The 23,024-nt window shown below is 38.1% G+C and overlaps 2 protein-coding genes across 12 annotated transcripts in view; one reads left to right on the top strand and one right to left on the bottom strand.

Moving 5' to 3' along the window:
* The window catches only part of PRKAG2 (protein kinase AMP-activated non-catalytic subunit gamma 2), a 425,664-nt gene that overhangs the window by 82,102 nt on the left and 320,538 nt on the right, over nt 1-23,024 (bottom strand). For 8 of the 9 annotated variants that reach the window (XM_052000483.1, XM_052000478.1, XM_052000477.1 and 5 more), the window contains one exon: nt 7,639-7,741. The exons of the other annotated variant lie outside the window; for it this stretch is intronic. In XM_052000483.1, coding sequence (XP_051856443.1) covers nt 7,639-7,741 — 103 coding nt within the window. The remainder of the gene's footprint in view (nt 1-7,638; nt 7,742-23,024) is intronic. 9 annotated transcript variants of the gene reach the window in all.
* On the top strand, nt 7,989-21,655 carry LOC127564150 (jerky protein homolog-like). Of its 3 annotated transcripts, none has more exons than XM_052000488.1 (3): nt 7,989-8,849; nt 9,480-14,485; nt 18,339-21,655. In XM_052000488.1, exons 2-3 carry the CDS (start codon nt 14,463-14,465, stop codon nt 19,945-19,947), a joined length of 1,632 nt encoding a protein of 543 aa, XP_051856448.1. In that variant the 5' UTR covers nt 7,989-8,849; nt 9,480-14,462; the 3' UTR covers nt 19,948-21,655. The 3 variants fall into 3 exon arrangements, with proteins under 3 accessions (XP_051856448.1, XP_051856447.1, XP_051856446.1); XM_052000487.1 differs by having other exon boundaries at nt 7,989-9,590; nt 12,273-14,485; XM_052000486.1 differs by having other exon boundaries at nt 7,989-14,485.

Below are 23,024 nucleotides of genomic sequence, written 5' to 3'. Positions count from 1 at the left end.
CCGTCTTTGAAAAATTTAGTTGTACAAAATAGATCTAAAGTTATAGAATGTAATTTAAAGAGGAAGACAGCACTAACAACTGGGGTGATTGAAAAAAAGCATCACATAACCATAGCTAACATTTATATAGTTCTTATATAAGCCGAGCTAAGTGTTTTATAATTATCATCTCAGTTGATCTTTACCACAAATCTGGAAAGGAAGTGTTATTGATACCCCCATTTTATAGATAAGGAAATTGAGTCAAATAGCTTAAGTTACTTGCCCAGGATCAAACAGCTAGCAAGTATCTGAGGCTGGATTTGAACTCAGATCTTCCTCACTATAGGTTCAGTGTTCTATCCACTTTGCTACCTAGCTGCCCAGGAATTGGCAACGAGCTTGGCTTTGAAGGAAGCCACGGATTATAAAAGTGAGAATTGAGGAGGGAGTACATTTTCAGATGTGGGGAACCATCCCTACAAAATTGTGGAGGAATATAATGGAATATCATGTATATGTAATAATTAGCAAGACCATCTGACTAGCCTATTTGGCCAGATGCGAATGGGAAAAATATTAATACCAGAAAGGTAGAGGAAATCTATAATGTAGAGGGCTTTTAAAGCCATGCTATGGATTTTATTTTTAATCCTAGGGGGAACAGGGAGCTACTGAAGAGTTTTGAGGAAAGGACAGGTAATAAAATAAAACAAAGATGAAAGGGCGCTGGATTTGGAGTTAGAGGACTGCAGTTTAAACTCTGATTGTGTTACTTATCTGTGTGTGACTATGAGGAAGGCCCCTTAATATCGTATAAATTTGCTTATCTGTAAAATGAAGGGCTTGGATCCAGTGATTTCCTAGGTCCCTTCTAGATCTTAAATCTATGATTGTATCACCCTAATATCAGTGTGGCAGCTGTGTAGAGGAAGACAGAAGCAAGAGGACCAACTAGAAAGTCACAACAATTATTCAGGAGAAAGATGATATAGACAAAGTATGGTAAGGTCAGGATATGTAGAGAGAAGGGGCTGGATGCATGAGCTATTGAAGAGGGAGAATGGAGACTTCCTATTTTATAGAGAAGAAAACTATGGCTCAAGACAGATGAAGTAATTCACCAAGAGTCATCCAGCTAGAATGATCCAAACTGCCACTTAAACCTCTGTATGACTCTTAGGTTCAGTGTTTTGCCATGTCACATTAGATTCATTTTTGTCCTCATGAAACTGGTCTCATCAACGCTAGTAGGAATAGCTAAGTGCCTACAAAATCCCTTGTGTAAAACATATATAAAACATATCTATGAGTAGAATTTCTGGTTACTGAGACCCTACTGACAAAAAGAAACTTGAGCTAGTTGTGGAAGAAAATTAAACTACCATGGAGACAAGAAGAGTGAATTCAGTTTCTTAGTCAAAATGACAGTAGTGAATATGTACAACCAGTCTAGGGCAGGGTGAATGTGGGCAATGGACTACCAGTCTTTCCACCAACAGTCCAAAGTTATGTTACTCACAAATTTTATAAAGATATGTGACTTCTGCCCTCAGAATATCCCTGTCCACCAGAATTATATCCTACCAATTATATCCAATTACCTTTTCACAATTCACTATTTTGAATTTGCTTATAAAAGATCTTGAATTTGCCTATCAAAGATCTATGAAGAGGGGGTGTATATAGGAGTGAAAAAGGGAAATTAAATAGGTTACATATAATATATATAGTGAGGTAATCTTTTCCTGATGGAAAAATGATGAATGTTAAGGTCTTTTTTTGTGTTCCTTAATCTATCAGAGAAGTTACTATTGGATTATGTTTTGGATAGATAGTATTTCCCCAATAGAACCCCAGAATTTGAGAGTCAGAAAGCATTTTAGTTTCTTTTAATTCTCTTATTTTATGAAAACCGAGACCCATAAGCTTAGGTGACTTAATTGCTGAATGGAATTAGAACTCAAGTCTCTTGTTTACTAAAAACAATAACCTTTCTCCTATCCTACACAGGTTTTATTTTTCACTCACTGGTCAGGATAGAAAAAATATATTCAAAAGCAAGTGAATTCAAAGTAAGCTGAAGATGAAGGATTAAGAATGTTAGGTAAGAGACCCATCAAAACAGCCAGCAGATGAACAAAAGAACATCTTGAAGTGAAGGTTTGTTTACTTGGAATAGAGGAATTGGACTATATGGTCCCCTCTACCTCTAAATCTCATGCACCTAAACCTAAAGTAGATGAGAGGGAAGACAGGCAACTAGGAGGGCAAAAAAAAAAAAAAAAAAAACCATTAATGTTAAAGAGCATACATTAGCATGAGATGAGGTAAAGCCTTTTAGAATCCCCAGCTTCTTTTAAGGCTTCCTTCATAAGGCCTTTCCTGATCACTTCTCATCTTTCTATGTTCTCCCCCCCCCAACTTCTAAAATTACTTTGTATATATGTATTTCATATTATGGGGATAATGAGAATGAAAATTCCCCGAAGGTAGGGACTGTCAAAGGGCAGCACTTAGCACAGTGTCTGCACAAAAGAGGCAATGGATAAAAACTTAGGGGATCAAACTCAATCTCAACCATTATATTACATGCCCTTAGCCTGTGGCACTCTTGTGACTGCCTTTCCATAATATTTCACTGATCGAAAAAATAGGATTTAACTCTTTCAAATCACTGTATTATCCACTTGATCCACATTGTATTATCCACTTGGTTGGAAAAAAACCAGACAAATACAAACTGTAGAATAGTGTACGAGTAAGATAAAATAGATGATGGTTTATAATTATCCATATAGGAAATATGCTATGTGTACCAAATGAAGGAAAATGTAACATGAAAATAGGAAAAGGAACAAGGCTTTGAAGGGTGAAAAATGTGATTTTTATGATATTCTGTATTGTTTCTGTGGCAAAGCGTGCAAGAAGGGAGCAAATCTAGAAGGCATAAAAAATCAGAGAAAGGAAATCAAAGAGATAAAAATTAATTGAGGACTTACTAAGAAGGACAGCTTGGCTAAAATCATTAGCACATATAAGATTTAGAATTCAAATACACTTTGGTAATCTAGTCCAAGTTTATTTTAAAAACAAGGAAACTGAGACCCATTAAGATAAAATCAAAGCTAGGAAAAGATTTTAGAGAATTTAAGATCATGGATAAGAAAAGGGACTTCAAGTTAAAAGAAAACTGAGGATCAGAAGAAAAATGTGTCAGTTATAGTAAAAAGGTAAAGTAGTATAAGAGAAGGCTGAGCCTTTGGATAAAGTTAAATAGAATACTTGATGTTAAACCAAATAAGAGAATTTTGTTCTCATCAGTCAAATTTTACATGATGTTTTCTGGATGGCAATTGCTGTCTTCCCTAAATCAAAAGCCAAATGTCAGATTTTAAATCCTCCCAGTTTCCATTAAATTTATGAATGTATAGTGGATTAATCCAAACCTTTTCTTAAACTTTATCTGACAGACCTAGACAGTGATCTCAATAATCTTGGGTGTTAATAGGAAAAGCAAGGTAAGAAAGCTATTCAATGTGGATGGAGCTGAGTTAATCAATATCCTTTTCCTTAAGATGGCACAGTATGATAGGTGAAGATAGTTAAGAGAAATTAATTACTAATGAGGAAGGCAGGTTTAGTAGAGGGTATAGAATGAAGATAGCATTTGGTTAGCAGGGAGCTACAATGGGCAGTTTAAAAAAACAATTTTAATTATTGATATCATTATTTTAGTTCTTTTCCAAGTGTGAGAAAGCTGCCTCCAAGAAGTTAAGGTAGGATAGTAACACATAGAGAAAAAAGAAAAACAAATCTAGGATTAAGGGTGGCTAAGACAGTAACAGAAAATGTCTGGGATAATGTTTCAAGATTCAATAAAGAAAAAACAGAAAAAGAACAGAAATAGAGTGGCTATTAAATAGTGGTTTTAATGAGAATAAATGACTTTGGATACTGCTTTGAGGCTTGGAAAGCATGCTATCTATATTAGCTCAATGGTGCCTCATAACAACCTTGTGAGATAGGTACTCCAGTTACTATGATCACCTCCATTTTAATGAGGAAATGGAGGTTCATAAACTTGCCCAAGATCAAATAATTATTGTGTCAAAAGAGTGATTTCAATTGGGGTCTTCCTCACTCAGTATTCTATCTACTATGTGGTTGGATCATTCTTCCACTACCTCAACGAGTTGGTTGATTATTTAAAGATGGCAAAATGGTACAATGAAAAGAATATTGGCTATCTGTTCAGAGAATCTGAATCTGAATCCTACTCATTACTGAGTGATGAAATTCACTTAACCATTTTGCTCTTTAGTTTCCTCATCTAGAAAATGAAGAGATTAGATTACTTGACATTTAAAGTTTCTTCTAGTTTTAAATTCATGACCCTACAATGAATAATTCTGTGATTTGTGTACAAAGAGTACAGTTACTCCTATGCTCTGGAATGAATATATGTAACCTAAGACAGGTAAGTAATAGAAAAAATTTAAACCCAAACATGGAATGACAGATGTTTGTTTATTAAGTACCTAAATCTTCAAAAAGTCCCTATTTTAAAGAAGCTGGTTTTTGGTCTTTCCAAGGCAAAAGCTTGATTCCTCTATGACACCTAGAAGAGATATTTATTTCCAAATATACTCTTAAATTGAAACAAAGTTACTGCCAGTGTGACTTTGGGCAAATTATGGGCTTTACTTTCCTTTTCCATAAAAGGAGAGGACTCAACTAGAGCTCTGAGGTCCATTCTAGCTGTAAAGAACAGGATTTTATGAAATTCTCTCAAATAAATGGCACAGTACAGGGAATATGGTGGGGATTAAAAAAAAAAAAACCTTTTTTGAATTAAACATATCCTTAGAGATTTCAAAATAAAGCTTTCTTATTATTTCTTCCTCTTATTAAAACAGATTTTAAAAGAACATTCTCTGAATCCTCCTCCTCCTACTCTCTCTACTCCTCACTTGTAACCCACCCCCAATTCCTGGGCACATTCATAAACAATTAAAAGAGAGAAAATACTATTTCTAGTAATAAGCATTTGTTTTTTACACATATATTTTTGGACTTAATGTTTTAGGTACCCGAAAGATATTAATACATGATACACAAAGAAGTTTAAAGGTCAAAAGGAGACCTCCAGACAGATGTAAAATTATCAACCATATTGGCAATATCAGTTCTCAGGATATTTTACAAGTATAATTAATGTCCAACTTCTTCTGTAAGACTTTTTTTTTTTTTTTTTGGTCCAAACAAATGTAAAATTTTGTTTGATATTCATTCTCCCTCCCCCATTTTGGATGAATAAGCAATTTAAAAGTTCAATGGAAACAATGCAGTGCTATAAAGACTCAATCACTCCACCACAGCAAGGGAACTGAAGTAGAAAGCAACACACTGCCCCTTTTTGCTCAGCTCTGTTACAAATCATTGTTTAATTCTCCTTGAAAATTTAGAAAAGTTGGACAGGGATACTGCAGGGGGAAGTTATGAGAGTATGGTAGAAGACTGTCTAGATGAGAAATCCTCACCCCTAAACTGTATTCAGACGAGTTACTTAAGTCAATAGGTACAGAATGAACTTAATAGCAGTAGAATGAAAGGCAGCATATACACTCTTTAAAGGCAGGCAATAGATGCTCCATGAATTGAGACAGTTAAAGGAAACATAGAAATTTTGAAAATGCCTTATAATTATATAATTGAAAAAATAAATTCTAACTGATTGGACTTTAGGAGTATTCTGAAAAGTTAAATTGGTTGTATATCATTTATAAAAAGCAAACAAACAACAATCTCAAAAAGCTTATGTATTTGGTCTTTTAATTAATGGTGTTCTTAACTAAAATATTTTTCATTTTCCTCCCTTTTCCCTTCAATACTCTGAAAACAAAAAAAATATAGAAAATATACATTATGACACAACCAGGGAACAAAGATAACTCTTAGGCTTTTAGAGCTCTTGTGAAAGAGACCAGGCTATACATCATTCCACACACAGGGGTCACAATTTGACTTGAAGTATGATTAAATCTATGCCATGGTAATATACTATATAAAGACATTTTACTGTGCTCATATTGAAAATGCCAGGTTATTTTTCAGTAAGATGAAATAACCAAGTTATAGTAAAAATTTATACTACTCTTATTTCAACTCATTAAAGACATTGAATAAAGAAATTAAAATTTTATAATCATTTATTATAAAACAATCCTCAGCGAGGTACATACGTCAGTGGAATTGCTGCAATGTGGCTAAAATCAAGAGAAAAAAACAAAAGCAGAGATCTGCTTAATATCATAAGGCTAATAAAATGTGTGGTTTACTTAATCATATGACAGTGAATGAACAGGATCAAAGTAAAGTTGGCACTGAGACAGCATCCACATGGCGCATTCTTTGTTTCAGGGCTTCAGTCTACCAGCTTTTGGGGAGAAAATATAAACCCCCTTTATAATACATTTATAATGGAAGAAGAATGTTTATTTAAATTTACCAAACTGTCAAGATTTTTATATGAAGTCATAATATTAAAAAAGATGCCCAGACTTTAAAAATAATGCTGTACAACTGATCTCTTCATAGTCAGTAATAAGTATTAATTTTTAACAGAATAAAAGCTCATTCTTTTTAAATCCTAAGTGCTTCAGCAAAAGATCCAAGGAACTCTTTTGGAGAAAACTACGTTAAAATAAAGGAAAAATGAGTAATATTTGGAAAGACAACAGAAATGACTCGAGTCGAGTAAACTAGAAAACAATTCAGTAAGAAGCTACTATTTTTTTTCTTTACTATAAAATTTTCCTCTTTAAGAGGGGAAGGAAGGGGGTCACCCACGGACTGTATTATCACAATCAAGGTAACCTAACAGCTCGGTGTATTTATAGGAACGGCTTTAAAAAGCTAGGGTGAGTGCACCTAAGTATTAAATGACGACATATACAGAAACGAACTGTACTGTATCTAGTCATAATTTGAGTTGTTCAGCCAGTAAAGGACAAAAGGACTTATCGAAAGCACTTGGCTTAAGATTGCTGGATTCCTCATTACACCACCCCTCCTCCCAGCTCCTGAAAACTGGCTAGCATTCATTTCTCTGGTTAGAAAGACAAGAGCTATTTGCTACTGCTGGCACCGTCCTCTCTCCCCCGGTTATGCCTTCTTCATCCCTGGATTCTTAGCCACCCCATGCAGGCGACACCATCACCCATCAGCGGCAGCACTGGCTAACGAGGGCTTCAAGGTGATGAGCCGCTGGGCATCCCTGGACCAGCCGCGTTCTGTACGGGAAGGGGGAAGGGCGGGGTGGGCTGGTTCCCCCAGCCCCCGCCCCCACCCCACCCCCATCCCCTCTCTCTTTTTCACACCGGCTGCGGCGGCGGTTCCCAGCCGAGCAGCAGCTAGCTCTCTTTTTCTACCGCTCCCTTTCTCGGCCATCCCCGGGAGGAAGGCGGGCTGGGAGGGGGCGGGGGGAGTCTGGGGGTGAAGTTGCAACCTCAGCCCCGGCGGCTCACCCAGCCATAGCCAATGTCCGAAATCATCCCAATCCTCCCGAGGGATGAAAGGCAACCGGAGCGTGGAGGGGCGGAGGTCGAGGGGAAAGGGCGGGAGTTGGTCGGAAGCCGCACACACTCACTCACTCACCTTCCTCTTCTAACTCTAATTTCTCCAGCATGCCGGCTTCAGCGGTTCCTGGGGCTGCTGCTGCTGCAACTGCTGCTGCCGCCGCGGCCGCTGCTACAGCCGCCTGAGGAGGAGGAGGAGGAGGAGGAGGAGGGGAGAGAGGAGAAGAAGGATCAGCATTCAGACCCAGGGTGGAGGAAGTCCCGGGGACCTGCCGCGGCCGCCCGGCGGGGACTCGAGGTGGGCTGGGCGGCGGGGAGGGGGTGGCGGGGGAGGGCCGCGGCCAGGGCTCAGCCTGACAGGGCTCGATTTCTCCGGTCTCACCCGCCGGGGCCGGGTCAGGGGAGGAGCTGCGGTGCTCGGGCCCTCCCCCTGGCCCCTCCTTCAAACCCCGCCCCCGCCCCCTGAGGGCGGAGCCGGGAAACCGGCAACACCTCCCCGCCAGGCTCTCTGGCACGGCGCGGCGCCGCTACTGCCACCGCCACTGCGGGAGTGGGGGTTCTGGGGACCCGCCCCCTATACGGACAGCCCACCTCCCTCCTCCCCTTCCCTCCGCGAGCCTCCTTCGGGTGTCGCCGCTGGGTCTCCTCACCGCGGGGAACCCCGCCCCCAGCCCTGGAGCCCTCAGGGTCGCTCCGCGCCGCCGCAGGTACCCGGGCCACCAATGGAAACTTCACACACCCGCTACCCCTCTTACCCCTTCTACCCCTCCCCGGGCTTCTGCCCTCTCCAGCTCCCCTCCCTCCTCCACTACCCCCACCCTCCTCGGGATGGAACGGTCCGTTTTGCTGCAGTGGTCTCAGCTTCTTCCCCCCATGCTCTTGGTATCTACCTATGATGAGGCGGGGGGGGGGGGGGGGGGGGGAGGAGAAGGGGAGGTAAAGGGGAAGGAAAGGAGGAATACGGTGAGAGTGAAAGTGAGGGAGTGGGAGGGACTATGTTTGGGTGAGTGGGGTTTTTTTTTTTTGTTGTTGTTGGCTTTTTTTTTTTTTTTGGAGGGGAGAGCTGAGGTGGAGAGAAAGCGGATGAAGGGCCGAGGTACCGGGCAGGGCTGACAAGGTCTGGCCGCGTCTCTCAGCTCTGGCTCTTCAGTTCGGCCGGTCCTTCCGCAACCCCTCCTCCTTGGCCAGGCAGGAGCTGGCGTTGCCTTAGGAGGGGAGAGCGAGCCCGAACCCCTTTTTTATCACTACTCCCCCTTTTTCTTCCCTGTCGCCCGCGGGTGGTACGGTCCGGTAGGTTTAAGCTCCCCTGGTATCAGCCTAAACCATTTGCGGGGGGGGGGGGCAGGAGGTTGCGGTGAGGGGGTAATAGGGACGCCTTCGAAAGGGGAAGAGGTAATCTAAAAGGAGAGTTTGGGAGGGTTAATGCTGTCGAGAATTGGGTGGGGGGGCGAGGCTACTGCATTTTCTACCATTTCTTTGGAAGGGGACTCCAAACTCTTTCCACTGTCCCCATCCACCCCAAATTTCCATCCCCATTCCCCTTATGTGTCCTCCCTAGAAATTGACCATGCAGAGATCTCTGAACTGAACCTTGCCCCTCATCCCACTGCCCTTTTTACCCAGCCTGTGGCCTTCCAATTCAGCCCCCGTCCCCAAGCCTAGTTCCAGGGGGACCAAACTCCCCCAGTGGCAAGGCCTCTTGGGATCTGGGAGTTTGAAAGAAGGCCCAAGCTGTCGCCTCGATAACAAATCTAAATCTGGTCAGGCCACGCCTGCTCCCCTGCATCTTCGGGGTTTGAGGCCAAGCGCAGTTGGCAGGCACCGATGCCGCTGTATCTGAGGAGCTGGAGAAGCTGGGGTGGGCAAGGAGAGGAGGAGGCAAGCTACCCTGTGTGTGACCTGCCCGTTTCTCACCCATAGGCATTATGTCTTGTCTGCTTTGCTGAATTCAGGGACCCTGTCATTGGAGGAGCTGCCACTCTTCCTGCCTCTCTCCAGCCCTTAGAACCAGTTGCCTGTCATCCTTGCTGGGTAGGGGAAAAGGGAAGAATAATTGGGATTATTTAAATGAACCAGGTCTCAGATATTAAGAGCCACAGTAACTCAACAAAGTGCCTACTATGTGCTAGGTACTATGCCTACTCTCAAGGAGTTCACCAATCTAAGGGGCAGGAGGCACCCAAACATTTGTATACAAATAGAATATATTCAAGATAAATTGGAGCTGTGTCAGAGGGAAGACCTAAGGTTAAGGAAGACTGAGAGAGGTTTCTTTCTTGGAGAAGATGGGATTTTAGCTGAGACTTGAAGGAAACAGAAAAACTAATGCTGGAAATAGGAGAGGTAGAATGGAGGATAGACCAAGAAAATGTTTGGGGTCGAGGTAAGGAGAGGTGAAATTGTCTTATTTGAGAAATAGCAAGGATGCCACTGTTACTGCGTCAGAGGTTTGGAGTGAAGAGTAAGGTGTGAGAAGACAAAAAAGGTAGGAAGAGAGCAGGTTATAAAGGGCTTTAAAAGCCAAAGAGAAGATCTCTGTTTGATCTTGAGAGTAAGGGAACTTCTGGAGTTGAATGAAGTGGGGGCGGGCAGTTTTCTTAGTCCATAGTTAATCAATTTCTTGGCCCCATATGCCTTATGTTCAGAAAAGAAAAAGGATGAAAAGAAGGATAATAGCTGAAATTTTTATATCTTTAAAATTTATATGCACAAAATGAGAGCTGCATCTCAAATCTGTTTTTCTGCTCATTGTAAAATTTCCTCTAGAACAGTAATGTTTAAAATATAGGCACAGAAATGACTGAAAGTGGTACCTTACATGCTAAAGGTTAGGCTTGCTGTTGGAATACAACTGAAACATACCCTGGAAATATCAGAAAGAATTCCCCTAGAGAACTGGAGAGAACCAATGTGATGGGGAGATACCAAGCTCTATAAAGGGAAACAATAGAACTTGTCCAATTTATAGTTGATTCCAAAATAAGCCTTCTGCTGTGATGGAAGGGAAAGGATGAAGAAGCCTATTTATAATAAGGATAGGCTAGATCTAGGATGAGAAGAAACTTCAAGATCATGCAGAGCAACCCCCTTTTTTTCTAGAGAAAACTGAGGCTCAGGGAGGTTGTGATTTGCCCAGGGTCATACAAATAATAAGTAGCAGAGCTCAGGATTTTGACTCCAAATTCAGTTTATCTCTCCAGTAGCAAAAGTTTAGTTTTACTGGATTGTAGAGAAATAGTGAGAGTAGAGTAAACTAAGCCTGAGACTAAGGCATAGGTGGAAATGACTAAAAATGATGAGGTTATTATTACATCAGGGAACTCTAAGGCATTATTAACCATGGAAATTTTATATATGATGATTTTTTTGGTTGTTAAAAGAGCTGGAGAATCAACAGTATTCTAACATAGAAAAAAATGGAGTATCATAAGAAGTGGGAAGGCGTTTGAAAGTTAAAAGGCAGTAAATTTAGTTAAAACTCATTTTGAGACTTTATGTATATCAAAGAGCACAAGTTCTTTACTTACTCTTGCTGACATTTTAAGAAAAATCTTAAAATAGCTACAAGAAGTACAATCATCTAAATTATTTAGGGGCTACTTATCCATAGCAAGGCGCTTCTCCTTCCTGCTGTCTTTACTTGGACTGGCTCATTGGCTTAGTTAGACATGCTCCAGATGGTAGCAATGTAAAAAGGAAGGAGGTGAAATCAAGCCAGTTCACAAGGGAAAGATATGTGGTGCATTGTGTTCATTATTAGCAAATCCCATTAGATTGGGGGGGGGGGAGTGGGTCTTATCCTTTTTGTTGTATTTTTTTGTTGTTGTTCCTGGGCCTCTTTGGCAATCTAGTGAAGTCTATGTACTCCTCAGAATAATGTTTTTAAATGGTTAAAAAATGAATAAGATGGAGAACAGTAGACAGAGCACCAGCCCTGGAATCAGGAAGATCGGAGTTCAAATATGACCTCAGACATTTGAAACTCCAAAAAGGAAAAAAAATGCATAAGATCACAAAAAAAGCCAATTGGTCAAAATATAGTTAACAAAAATAATTTCTATGAATGCATAGTTAAGAACTCTTGCTTAAATAAATGTTTGATTTAGAGTCTTACTTACTAGTAAAAAGTTGAAACTTAGTAATTTAAATGAAGTTTGATGAATATAACATTTCATTTATGTCCTCCTTCCCTATAACTAATAATATTTGAAATGAAACTAGTTACCCATGAAGCATTGAAAGCTTTGCATAGTGGGATTATGATTGCCTTAAGAAATGACTGGCAGCAAGCAGTCTGATTTTAGTAGTCTGTGATAAAGTTACTATCTCATGATTTCTCACTCTAATTTGATACTAGCATGGAACTAAGATTCTAGACCTGTCTTATTTTAGTGTAGTGACTTCTAAAGAGCTTTACTGTACAAGTAAATTATAGATGTTGCCATCCTGAAAGATTGTGCTTTCTTTTAGGAAAACTTTGGTGTAGTCTTTAGGTACAGTAGTGAAAAGAACTTGCTTTTTTTTTTAATTTTTATTTAATAATTACTTTATATTGACAGAATCCATGCCAGGGTAATTTTTTTTACAACATTATCCCTTGCACTCGTTTCTGTTCTGATTTTTTTCCCCTCCCTCCCTCCACCCCCTCCCCTAGATGGCAAGCAGTCAAAAGAACTTGCTATAATCAATTAGTATGGAAACTTCTTTTCTCAGATTATCCCAACCCTCCTCCCTCACCTACCTGTTGGGCCTCCCTGAATTCTTCTTGGAATATCTTCATGAACCCCCTCAGTTTTTATACTTCATTTATCTCCTGTATTTGTATCACCCTCTTCTGAATCTTTTCAAAAGATTATAAAAAGTCCAGCTCTGTCCTAAATTCAGGAGAAAAATCTTCAAAGCATTCCTATTCTATGTCTGGGCTCTTATAACTATAAGAATAAAACAATGCCTTGATCAAAGCAAGAACTCAAGAGTGGTGGCTTAATTTGTGCTGTGAACTGTCAAAAGTCCCATCATTGGATTATAGAGATAGATCTGAAAGGGTCAAAGGAAATCCAGAATGTAGATGAAACCTGAACTCAAATGGCTGAAGGAACTTAACCAAAGGTCACAGAAGCAGTAAAAGACTAGGCTGGGATTTAAACCCAAGTCTGTTGTGCAGTTAATTGTTCCTTCCACTGAACCCTCTTCTCATCACTACCCAAAGATCTTAACTTCTACCATTGTGGAAAAAAAGTCACTAAGTCTTGCTGATGATACTATGGAAAATGTTCTTTTGTCAAATTCTCATGCTTTGTAAAATTAAAAATGTATTGTGCTAATGAAATTTTTATCTTTACTATAATAATTGGGGGAAAAATATGGCCTTCATTCAGCTTCCCTTTCAAGTTACCATTTTAAATACTACAAAAGGAACAGCCTTTAAAAAAAACAACAACTTGGTGTAATCTTTTTATAATAGGCAATTATTCTGCAGTACATTTTCAGACAGAGTGGCAACCTGTTTCTATAGCTCAGCAAGTTCCTGAAAACCTGTTTCTAAGGAAGTGAGAAAAAAAAAAGTTGGGGAAATTGGATTAAGCTAGATGAGTCCTTTTTTTTTTTTTTTCTGGATTATGTTTCAGTTAATATCTAACTTTCTTAAAACTTCAAGTATTTACATTATTAAAAACATGTATGATTAATAAGAGACTAGTAGATATTTACTATTGGTAGTAAGAGGACTGACATCACTGAAGAAGAGCCATGTGTGACTTTTGTCATTCAAGATGCAGCGCTAAAGCCCCTTTCTGGACTTGAAAAACACTCCCCTTTCCTCTTCTGACTGAATCTATCTTGTACTTAAAATGATACTATTTGACTTGAAAAAAGTTATAGCTTTCTTGCAAGATAACTCAAGCTGTGTCAAGTACCAGATCTGGTTGCTCCCTTCAAAGAATTTATAGTCTCAGGAAGACCAGAGGACTTTGAATGGAGGAGGGACCATTGGATCAGAAATATAGAGTCTTTCTGTTGAGTGCCAGTTCCAGGTCCCTCTGCCATGTATCATTTTATTATTCTGTCCATGAAACAACTATAGATATATTTATAGAGCAGTTTAAATGGAAACAAACACAACCTGAACTTTATATTGTATATGTGTTGACAGTGCCCTGAGTAAAGGCCTGAAAGTTAGCTCTAGTCATTTGGAGAATGCCTTCTGGAATAATGAGAGGATTTGAAGAAAGGTAGGATTGGGTGTAAACTGGCAGAGATTGAGGGAACATTTGATATTAAGAGCGAGGTCTTTTCACAGGCTAGAAAATGTGTTTTTATAATGTACATGATTAGAGCAAACAAATGAGCTTGATGAGTGGAAGGCATATTGTACCTGATTACTGAAAAGTGAAGTTCAAGACATAATTTAGTTAGCATAAGGTGTAGGAACTCCAACTAAGGAATCTGTAGATTGGTCTCATGTGGAGGGAAAAAGATGTTGGATGGGTGGCAATCATGGAAGTAAAATGAAAAAATTTGAAGGATTGTGACAGAACAATATAGGGGGGAGATTTGGTAATAGATTCAACAGAGAAAGTGGAGGGGAAAGAAGAGCTGAAGTTGACTTGTGAACTCAGGATGTGGATAAATCTCTCAATGAGGGAAATTATTCAAGATGCCTTGGTTGATGGGAAGAGTGGTTTGTTGTGGTTAGAGAGTTGGAGTCAGGAGGATCTGAGTTCCAGTTCTGCCTCTACCACATGTTGGCTGGGTACTCTGGTCAAGGTGTTTAATGGAACCCCCAGGCAATTCTCTAAAATTAGGAAAGTTTCTGATTTTAAGGAAATTCCTCACTTGGAGCTTTCTACACTGAAAGAGAAGGCAGTGCTGGATTAAAAAAACATCTCCAACCATTGATGGGATATGCCAGACAAAGTCTTGAAAAGGTGAGAATTGAAAGAAAAAAAAAAGCCAGAAAAGACTCCGAATAGTTTCAGTAGAATGCTGAATATGTAAGGAAAGAACACCTGAAGGGTGATGCAGAAGATGATTCAAATCCTGGCCCTATAATTTCTCTGATCTGACAGTTTTGTATGGAGAAAGATTAGCAGTTGGCTAAGACATGTAGAAGGGCTATCTGTTCAGTACTAGTTGAACTATATGACTTTCTAGATTTGTGTAATCTTGGGTAAGTTACTTCAAATTTCTCTGAATTGTAGCACTTTTTTCCTAAACAGAAGAGTTGGACTAAATGCCCTTTCAGGTCTTGAGAGCCTCTGCTACATGTGTTACATAGTAGTGAAATGAAGACAGCTGCGTTACCTGATTTATAAAATTTGTAGAATTTTAGAGCTGAAAAGGGCTTTATAGATGACTGCATATTTTATAAGTGAACCCTGTTAAGGGCAGATCCGAGAATAAAATTGTTGTTTCCCAAGTTCAGAGCTCTTTCCATTCCTGCTATACAGATTCAGCCAAATTTTGAAAGCAGGATTTTGCCTCAAAATTACTACTTCTAAAGAATAAAATTACCCCAAGATCTCAAATTAGAATAATTCAGAAAGCTGATAAATGTTACTACTAATAATTTTCAATTATCACAAGGCTTTTAGAATGCTTAGGGTAGACTTTATGTAGGGATACACAACTTATCAGTGTGTTTAATGTGAGAATTATTCTGTGTGTGTGTGTGTGTGTGTGTATTTTTCATTAGACATGTGTTTCATTGGTGTCAAGAACTACTCCTGAAGAGAAAACTCCATCTGACAAGGCAGATCTTAAAAGTCTTAAAAGAGTTCTTTAGACCACTGAGAGATTAAATGATTTGCCCACAGTCACGTGATCATTATGTGTCAGTGGCAGAACTTGTAGGTTTTCCTGACTTAGAGGCTATCTCTCCATCTACTGCAACATTTTCAAAGAACATTTTTATAAAATGAAGCTCTAAAAATTTGCTGAGGAAGAACAGAAAAACTGAAACCTAATGCCTCTATAATCCATGAAATATTCATCAATTTAAGGACTGTGTTCTGTTAATAGGGTAGTGATTTCCCAAGTAAATTGAGATGGGGACCTGGAGGTGATACTAAAACATAAATAAAATATAATTTAATTTTAAAGATCAATTATTTTTATATATTTTAGTTTTTAATATAAATTGAATACCATGGAAATGCCCCTTAAAAATATTGAATGGTAGTTTGGAGCAATAGAAATACTTATAAAGTTTCCATATTATTTTGAAATGGCTAATGTCTGATTTTAGTCTTCTTGTACAAGGATTTCAGTTGAAAGCAATTTTTTTAATGTGAGTAATAACCCGTTAAAAATAGATACATACAACCAAATTACTAGTGTGAGGAAGCCCTTAAATGTAGCCAATGAAGTCTTTATGAGAGGAAAGGGAAGCCAGTAAATGGAGGTTGACAGGATAACAAAAGCAGTAAAAATGTGAATGTAAATATGTTTCAAAAGCTTTTTCAAGGAACCTTGTTATTTATGCCCTTTGCCACCTGCTCTTTCTAACTCTAGTTTTTTCTTATTTAAAAAAAAATCAAGATTGTATTTTTATCTATTAGCCAATTCTGTTTTATAACTGCTGAAAAGAATTCAGTGTAACAGATTTCTTTTGATTGTTTTGCTTATTTTTAATGGCCTTAAACACAGTTTGAGATTTTTAAAAAATAGTCAATTAAAAATTATTTAAATACTCTTATCCCAGGATCAAAGATTGTTTTGTTAATCCCTTGCTAAACTTTGTCTCAGAGCATCGTCCTATCATGATGTTCACAATAGCAATTTAATTTTGCTTAAATTAAAAACAGTATTTAGTGATTCTCAAAGTTAATTGAGAATCTAGACAGAATAATCCATATTTCCTATGAGAGAAACATGAAAGTGAAGGGTAGAATGGCTATCTTGGGAGGGAGGGGATTTCTGAAGACCTTCAAGTGTACTCTGGGAACTACTTGTTGAACCCTATTAAAGGGATTCTTGCATAGCAAAAATTTGGAATAGATGACCCTTTTTCCACTCTGAGTTGCTGTTTTGTTACACGATAAAGGAGTTTTTTAAGCAAAAATTATTAAAAAAAAAAAAAACTAGCTAAAATGCATCCTGACAATCTAAGTTCTTTTTAACTTTAAAAGAAAAATAACAATCATTACTAACCTAATAATCATTGAGTTATCAAACAAGATAACATATATATGAAATGCATGGCAGACTATAGAATGTGGTGTTAAGTACTAGCTATTGCTATCATTTTTATCTGCAGAAAGGAGGGATGAGTATACTATGGGGAGCACATTTAAATATAAGTAATCAGAGAACCTCAACCCATTCAGATTATCTCTCCTTTGTTGTAGAGTCTAAATTGAGGTTCAGTTTCTAGCATAGCCTACATTACATGCATGAACAGTGCTAATGCAGAAAGATTCTTCCTGGTGCCTTAATATTATATCAGAACTTTACATGGCCTAATCGTTGTCATTGCACAGCTTCTTGGGTGGTCATTATTAAGTCCCCTGCTTCTCAAAGGCTGTTTCCTCCTTTATAAAGTGCTGTTTCTCTCATAGGATTGCTATGAGCAAAATGCTTTCTAATGCTTAAATAATTGTAGAAATGTAAGTTAACTGTAATCACCATTAAAAGTAACTACCCTTGATTTTAGACCATAACTTAATATTCTATGTAGTAGAAAATTCTTACCATTATAATCAAGAAACTGAGTCCCACACTAGAACATGGATTAAAACCAAATTCCCTAAATTCCTCCATCTTCTATTCAATTTATTGGAAAATTAATTAAACATCTTGTCCATCATATCAACTCATTGTTGATACGTACTTAGAGGCTATGATAAGCTAGACTGTGTTCAAGATAGTACATACACAATGGGAATCTTTAATTCTCATGTTGGGACACTGAATTAAGGCATGGATTATAGAAACTTACTGTTAGGTTACATGGTTATCTTTTGGAGTATATTAAAAATAATATATGACATCTTATAAAATGCTTTAGGTTTACAAAGTGTTTTATATATATTACCTTTTTAAAAATTTTACGGCAAAACCTTTGAGGTTTATTACTTGTATTATTATCCCCATTTTACAGGTGAGGAAACTGAGGCTTAGGTAAGTGACTGGTCCTTGATTACAAATGGGCATTTAGATATCACTGACAGGATTTGAAGCCAGGTCTACTTCATGACTCCAGTCCAGTACCTGTCTATATACAAATCAGGGTAAAAGCAAATTATAATATAATAGGACACTACTACTTTAATGACAAAAATGTCCCTGCATTTCAACACTACTATTTGGAGGAGGAAGAGATTGACTTGAGTCATTTGGGTATTACTCAGGAAATAAGTAGACAGACAATTGCAACTTTATTATCTACCAGTAACATGGAGTGACTAGCATTTGTTATTTCCATGGGCATCCTCCTTTAGAAAAGAAGACAACTGTATTAGTTTATACCCTTGAAGAGCTGCAGAAGAAGATACATCGGAAGGCAGTCTTAACTCCCACCAGCCTTTGCACCACCATCTGGATAGAAGAGGAAGGGCCAGTGCAGGCAGGCAAAACATAAGCCAGTCCAGGTTCTTGTCTTTTTTCTCCTTAAGATCATTGAAATTTGATAGACCACCTTATAAAGTAAGAATTCTGTGGACAGACTACCAAGGTTGCTAACTTTACCTTAAAACAATTAAATCTGCCCATAGTACCAAAACTGTGTGTCTTGTTTATTGCTGCCGGCCAAAGGGCTGTGATTCTCTCTTTCTTTTCCAGTGCTGTATATAGATCATCTTTGACCATGGCAGTGATGAAGCGTAAACGAGTTGTGCTTACAATCCAGGAAAAGCTGGAAATCATTGAAAAACTGGAAAAAGGTGGTAACACAAGGCAACTTTCCATCATGTATGGAATTGGTGAACAAACTGTTCGTGACTTAAAAAAACGAAAAGCACAATTGCTTTCTTATGCAAGTAGCTCGGGATCTGCAACACTTCTGGCTAGACGTAAGTCCATGAAGCAGTCTACTTACAAGGAGCTGGATAGGGCGATGTTGGAATGGTTTAATCAGCAGAGAGCTGAAGGGACTCCAGTGTCTGGGATAATTTGTGCAAAACAAGCAAAGGCTTTTTTTAATGCATTAGGAATGGAAGGGGACTTTAATGCCTCTACTGGTTGGCTTACTAGGTTTAAACAGAGACATGGGATTAGAGAGCTAAATTACCAAGGTGAGAAATCAAATGGTGATCAGTCAGCTGCTGCTGATTTTCGTGAAGATTTTGAAGAATTTACAGAAAGTGAAAGATTGCAGCCAGAGCAGATATACAATGCTGATGAAACTGGGCTTTACTGGAAATCATTACCAGCAAGGACATTGGCTTTTGAGAATGAACATCCTATTCCAAGCCATAAACTCAGTAGAGAGAGACTAACTGTGTTGTGTTGTGTAAATGCAACTGGTTCTCACAAACTGAAACTGTGTGTTGTTGGGAAAGCGGAGCATTTGCATTTGCTTCGAGAAGCCAATCTATTAAATATGCCAGTTGATTGTTTTAACCACAAAGAAGCCTGGATGGACTGCACAATTTTCAAAGAATGGTTTGATAAGAAATTTGTCCCCCAGGTCCGGGAGCACTTACGCTCTAAAGGCCTTCCCGAAAGAGCTGTCCTGCTTTTAGATTATGCACCCTCTAAACCTAGTGAAGGTCTTCTAAAGTCTGAGGATGGCAACATTTTTGTGAAATATTTGCCACCAAATGTGGCTGCTCTCATTCAGCCTATGGACCAGGGAGTGATAGCATGTATGAAACGACACTACAGGACGGGATTATTAAGAAAGCATGTGCAAGAGGGGCATGATATAAAATCCTTTGGGAATAACCTTACAGCTCAGGATGCTATCACTCAAGCAATTAGAGCATGGAACTTAGTGAAGCCAGTTACAATTATACGATCATGGCGCAAAATCATTTCTGACCCAGATGAAGAAGGAATTGCACCGGCCAGCTTATTAGAAGATGGGCAGCAGCAGTCCCAAAGTCACAAAAAGAGCCGTACTGCCCATGTGGAACAGGGGCAAGGGATCAATTACCATGAAGTAGGCAACCAATTATTGGCTGGCAATGGGATGATAACTAGAGCTGAAGAAATCAAAGTTGAACTGAATGAAAGTGAAGGAGAGGAGCAAGAACTAATTCCAGAGGGCCATATTAGTCACAGTGCTGCGTTAAACTACGTGGAGATCCTCCTCGATTATTTGGAGCAGCAAGAGGATTCGCTGATGACTGACAAATTAGTTCTTCACCGACTACGCACAACAATAAGGAAAAAGGAAAATGAGTCAGTGGGACAAGTAACAGTTACTGATTTTTTGACCAATAAATAAGTCTAGGCCTCAATTTTCTCATCTGTAAAATGAGGGGTTTGGACTAAATGATCTCAAAGGTCCCTTTCTGCTTAGTTCTATGACTTTTAGGATCTGTTGTAGTCCTGTTCGATTTATTGACCTTATAAATTAAGAAATTGACTTATAACCTGTTCTGTTATGTTCTGTGTTTGTTTATTGAAGGTAAATATGTGTGTATTTGTAGTTCAAAATACTAATATTTTGTGAAGGATGGCCTACTTTTCAATAGACTAATATTATTTTAAAATGGATATCCTTTCATTATTTGTTTTTGCTTTATCTGAGCTCTCTGCCATCCCTTTTGACTCCATTATACATTTCTCAGGATAATTAAGAATTAATTTTGTTTTCTTACATTCAAGTTCTATGGCTGGTTCACTCCAGTACACTCTTGAGTCCTGGAAATGGTGGGTGGCAAGATGAGCTGGCAAGATGAACTATCAAGATGAGCTATTGGAGACATAGACTCAGCTCTTAAAATCCCTTTGTTTCTATCACCTTATAATAAAGATGATGGTTATTTACATTGATTGTGAGTTGTTCCTCATATGCCAGAGTTGTTCTTTGCTAGTGTGCAGACCTCACTGTACTTAATAATAAATATCCTAGCATGGTTAACATAGTAGCATGTAACATTAATGCATATGACAAATGACTAGTAATAGCCATAACTCGCAGGTTTGATAATTTACACTTGGGCAGTGATAAAGAAAACTTAGTTTTCTTTTATTGTCAGGGTACTACTAGGTAGAAGAATGAAACAAATTGTACCATACTTGGGTGGGCATAATCCATTACCAGTGGGTGAGCACTGTTATCATTTTGGTCCATTTTATAATTCCAGGAGCAATGGAGGTAACAGATTGTAACAGGGAAAGCCTGGTCTCCATTTTGAGGACTTGATTACATAAAAGAATCTTTATTTTGTTTATTTCCTTCTGTTGCCTACTACAGCAAATAGTTAACGAACTTTGTCTTATATATTAGGATTTTATGAATCGATGGATATGGGTTTATTTTTTTCTTGGTTATGTTAGAAAGGACTAGGAGAGGTTCATACCCTATAATGGGAACAAGGGAACGAATAATAATCACACTGATAACTCACCAGAATTCCAGTGCTCTAAAGTATCTGTGGCCGAATATGTTTATATCTAGTAACTCAGAAACAACTCCTTATGAGCCACACATCAGCAATATGGGATATGGAGGGTTAGGGGAAGAACAGTGTTAAAGAGGTGAAAAAACTCTCTTTTAATCTTCCCATTATTCAAATCACACACTCACTGGTGGAGATAAGAGTTAGGTATGTTTGAAGAGCTAAAAACAGCTCAGAAAGATACAGCTTCTGTTGGTTTCATATGAGTATCCCATAAGCACTTCAGTTAAAGTGCTTAAACTTCTAATAAGCACTTGAACTTTTATTCATTGCTTTTTTGGCATTTGGTACATTAGTAATTGAGTCTGAGCAATTAATACCTTAGTGGCCAAGTTTTGTATCATTTTTCCAGTTTATTGTGTTAGACTGAACATTCTGATTCTATGATTTGAGTGGTATAAAATTATAATTAAATGGTGTATGACTACTCAATCCTGGGACTTATGTGAAAATGAGATTCCTTTTATGACTTTATCCCAGTGAACAAATGTACAAATAAAAAAGTAACTGAGGACCTTTTCAGATGCATATGATGTGTTTTTTTTTAAAATTAAATGCAAAGCAAATAAAGCAAACAGAATATAGATCAATGAGTTAACATTTATTAAGTGCCTACTACATGCCAGGTGCTGAGCTAAGCACTGGTTTAGAGATATTAATGAGACACAGCCTATATTTATGCATTATACTGCATCAGTCCAGATGGAGTCAGAAGCAAGTAGAAAACTCAATCCTTATGTTAATTCACAGAATAGTCACTGGCTGACATGCATAAATCATATGAGTTTTTTTTTTCCCTCTGTGACTCCTGAAATAATTTTTATTATATTATGCACTTTAACTTTCATGTCTACAAATAAATATGCCTTAAGGATGAGCAGCTGTCACCTGTTACCAAATTTTAAACATGCAGTGCTGTTTGAATAGTGTATTAAGCTGCAGATATTGAAGAAACAAACAAAAAACCCCATTGCAACACACCTGCTTGTTTGAAACTCGGTTACCATCGCAAAAAATACTGGAACAAGCCTGTATTAATAGGAGTGCATTGCCTTCATGGAGAAATATCAAAGGAGACTTGTTCTAAATCTTTCCAACATTTCAATAGCTAACTTTTACTCATAAAGGCAACACTATTAACAGTAGTGTTATGATGTGTCCCAGTTGTACAAATATACATCAGCACTCCACCAGTAAAAATGCTTTTCTAAGTATACTGAGGGAGGGAAAATCTTGGATCTGAGCTGAAGGAATTCCCATCTAAATGCAAATCAAGGAAAGTCCATATTGAATGCATGAGTAGTTCATATATGGTATTTTCTCCGATGTTTAATGTCTAGCACTAAAAATACATTTTCACATAACTGTAGGGTTAGTGAAACACCCTTAATCAGAATTTACCAATGTAATTTTTTAAGAAAACATTAGATGGAAAACCAGTGAAGGCTTAAACATTATTGGCCCTTTAGGAACTTCATTTTTCTTGACCTGAAAAACTGCAAAAAATGAAGAGGACAAAAGGGAGACTACTTGATGGAATACATTATGAAATTATACCTCATCACACGGGATTCAGGGCTTTTATTGAGAGTCACTGATCCATGAATGAGAGGTTAACCTCTCTGTAATTCCATAAGTAAAAAGAAGCTTAGATTGTTTTTTTTTAAAAATTGAATATGTAAGAAGAAATGCACATGGTTAACATATATTGAATTGTCTGGGGGAAAGGAGGGAAGCAAAAATTGGAACACAAGGTTTTGCAAGGGTGAATGTTGAAAGCTATGCATATATTTTGAAAATACAAAGCTAAAAAAATAAAAATTGAATACATAAAACCATCCCAGCTAATTTACCTTAAAAATTAAGCTCTATTTAGCATTATTATTCATTTGTGTGT

Source organism: Antechinus flavipes, chromosome 5 (genome assembly GCF_016432865.1).
Source record: "Antechinus flavipes isolate AdamAnt ecotype Samford, QLD, Australia chromosome 5, AdamAnt_v2, whole genome shotgun sequence".
In the NCBI taxonomy this organism is placed as follows: domain Eukaryota; kingdom Metazoa; phylum Chordata; class Mammalia; order Dasyuromorphia; family Dasyuridae; genus Antechinus; species Antechinus flavipes.
The sequence above is the reverse complement of the archived record's forward strand: the minus strand, read 5'-3'. Positions and strand labels throughout refer to the sequence as shown.

Coding starts and splice junctions, on each gene's coding strand:
- LOC127564150 (XM_052000488.1), top strand. CDS start 14,463: ATGCCAGACAAAGTCTTGAAAAG. Junction 14,486..18,338: donor CCAGACAAAGTCTTGAAAAG/GTGAGAATTGAA, acceptor TTTCTTTTCCAG/TGCTGTATATAGATCATCTT.